Source organism: Aplysia californica, unplaced genomic scaffold (genome assembly GCF_000002075.1).
Source record: "Aplysia californica isolate F4 #8 unplaced genomic scaffold, AplCal3.0 scaffold00137, whole genome shotgun sequence".
NCBI lineage: Eukaryota > Metazoa > Mollusca > Gastropoda > Aplysiida > Aplysiidae > Aplysia > Aplysia californica.
The window spans coordinates 132,902-135,009 of record NW_004797407.1 but is presented as its reverse complement, the minus strand read 5'-3'; the positions used below and the strand labels follow the sequence as shown (position 1 = coordinate 135,009).

General features: G+C 43.2%; 1 protein-coding gene across 1 annotated transcript in view; it reads right to left on the bottom strand.

Annotated features, from left to right (window-relative positions):
• Positions 1–1,899: 1,899 nt before the first annotated feature.
• Positions 1,900–2,108, bottom strand: part of LOC106011537 — a gene marked incomplete at its 3' end in the record, with an annotated part of 27,762 nt that continues 27,553 nt past the window's right edge. Inside the window, 1 exon segment of the mRNA XM_013081576.1 lies at positions 1,900–2,082. Within this exon segment, the coding sequence (XP_012937030.1) occupies positions 1,900–2,082 (183 nt within the window).

The following is a 2,108-nucleotide window of genomic DNA, read 5'->3' as shown; positions in this document are numbered from 1 at the left end:
AGCAGCAGCAGCAGCAGCAGCAATGTTATGACAGTCAAAAACGAGGTGCAATATTTCGTCTGAAGGATGTCTTCACAAACCTAACTGCAGAGAAAAGTGTTCCACTCCGTGGCCATTTCATAGCATTTTTACCACACGTGGGTTTGCTCAGCTTGTGGGCAACTCTCTAGCTTCAGCATTTCTTATTCGCGATGCCTTATATATAATTATGACTTGTTGCCCACTAAGACTGCTGCTCTCCAAGTGGGTCGGTTAGAAGCTAGGCTCTCCCATGTCAAAAGATTTATGTTCAAATCCTTCAAAGACATTTCCAGGGTGGGGACTCTTGTGGCCAAGAGGTTAAGGAGGTGTTCGCCTCTCTTTCAAAGGTCCCGGGTTCGAATCTGGGTAGCGACGGAAAATGTCTTCTTTCACCTCCTCTCCTGCTTTCTTGACATTTCCTGTCATCTGCTTTCGTCTCCACTTTTTACCCTCACCCCCTCATCTCTCTGGGCTCTTGACTCTTTCTGCAGCCTTTCCACTGCTACTCCTTTGCTCATTCTTACTGCTGCCTTTCAGCCACACCCCTGATCTTCTGGTAGGAAAGATCTACACCTAGCCTTCTCAGAAAAAGGGCGAAAAATCTGGGAGGTCACGTGCAAGTTGAGCACGTTAAAGATCCCTTGGTGGTCTAAAATCGATAAGAGAAGCTTCGGTCGCCATCCGGGCAATATTCAAATTTTCCAAACAACTGGAAGTTTAATGTGTCCTGCGCCTTTATATGACCTTATGCAGTTGCGAGCGCCGTAAAACAATTACTCACAAAAAAATAGCGCTCGCAAAACAATTATCCCCCCCCCCTAAAAAAAAAAGAAAATAATCATAAAAATATTATTATGTGGACGCTTTTTCAAGTCCTTTCGAAATGAATGTCGCGACCACTTGTGTCTGATGTGGTTTACAGAGTGGCAGCCCATTTCGGGTTCACAGGCCCGGACAGAGTTAATTTGTCTGAACTTGTTCGAAAACATGGTCTTTGTCAAACAAGACTGACGAATAATAAAAACCACAACAACAGCAGCAACAGCGGCAACAGCAGCAACAGCAGCAGCAGCAGCAGCAGCAGCAGCAATAACAACAATAACAACATTACACCGTCGGCCTCACACGCACTACAACAAAAACAACAGCAGCATCTACAGAACACAATAACATCAATACAGACCAAAATAGTTCAAAAAGGTCACTCATTGTCTAGAACTAGAAGAAAAGTAGTTGTCTTAGGAAGGTGGACGCTTAGGAAGTACCATTATGATTATAATACATGTTTTTTAAGGTTGTTTCTTTACACGCAATGTGAGAAGTCAGAAGTGTTCGTTTACTCAAGTGATTGTCTTGGACAGTTTTTACTATACAATTTAGAATACGAGCGTAAAAAAAACAACAAATTAATATGTGAGGCAGCATTGTGAAATCAGGAGCTCTTCAAAATATTGAAAGTGGAGAAATTGGCATTTTCCTGCAGGTAGAGGAATTTTTATCGAATTTTTTTTTTTTGGTTCAACACCTTTCACTTTCATGCCCATTAAACAGCACATTTCTGTGTGGATTTTAACTGAAAAACTTTGATTAAAGGCAGAAGAAATGTAAAATTTCAGTTTCCACGGACTCTCAAGCTAAAGAAATAACTCAACTTCGGCGGCCATGTACTCGCTAATTTTACCTCTGAAACCAGATGACCCTCACCTCCTTCAATCACACGTATCTCGAGTGCGATTCAACATAGATGGATATTATTTTCACCAAAACAAGGAAAATGGACAGGCCTTCAGATGATATCAATAACTTCTAATGACCAAAAAATGACGAGAGCCTGATTCCACCGCGTCGTGCCACATATTATTTTCTATTGTTACTCACTCTCATCATTATCCTGTGTCTCACAGTCGTCTTTAATGACCTCACGGTGTAGCGTAATTCGCTCACATTTCCTCCATAGGCCGAAGTGGGCGTCGATGACCTCCACTGACTGGTTCAGTTGTCGCTCGGAGTCCACCTGACACCAGCGGTCTGTGCTGAAGCCTATGGCGTATACAGCCAGGCCTGCGGAGTGCGGGGGAGGGGGAGGG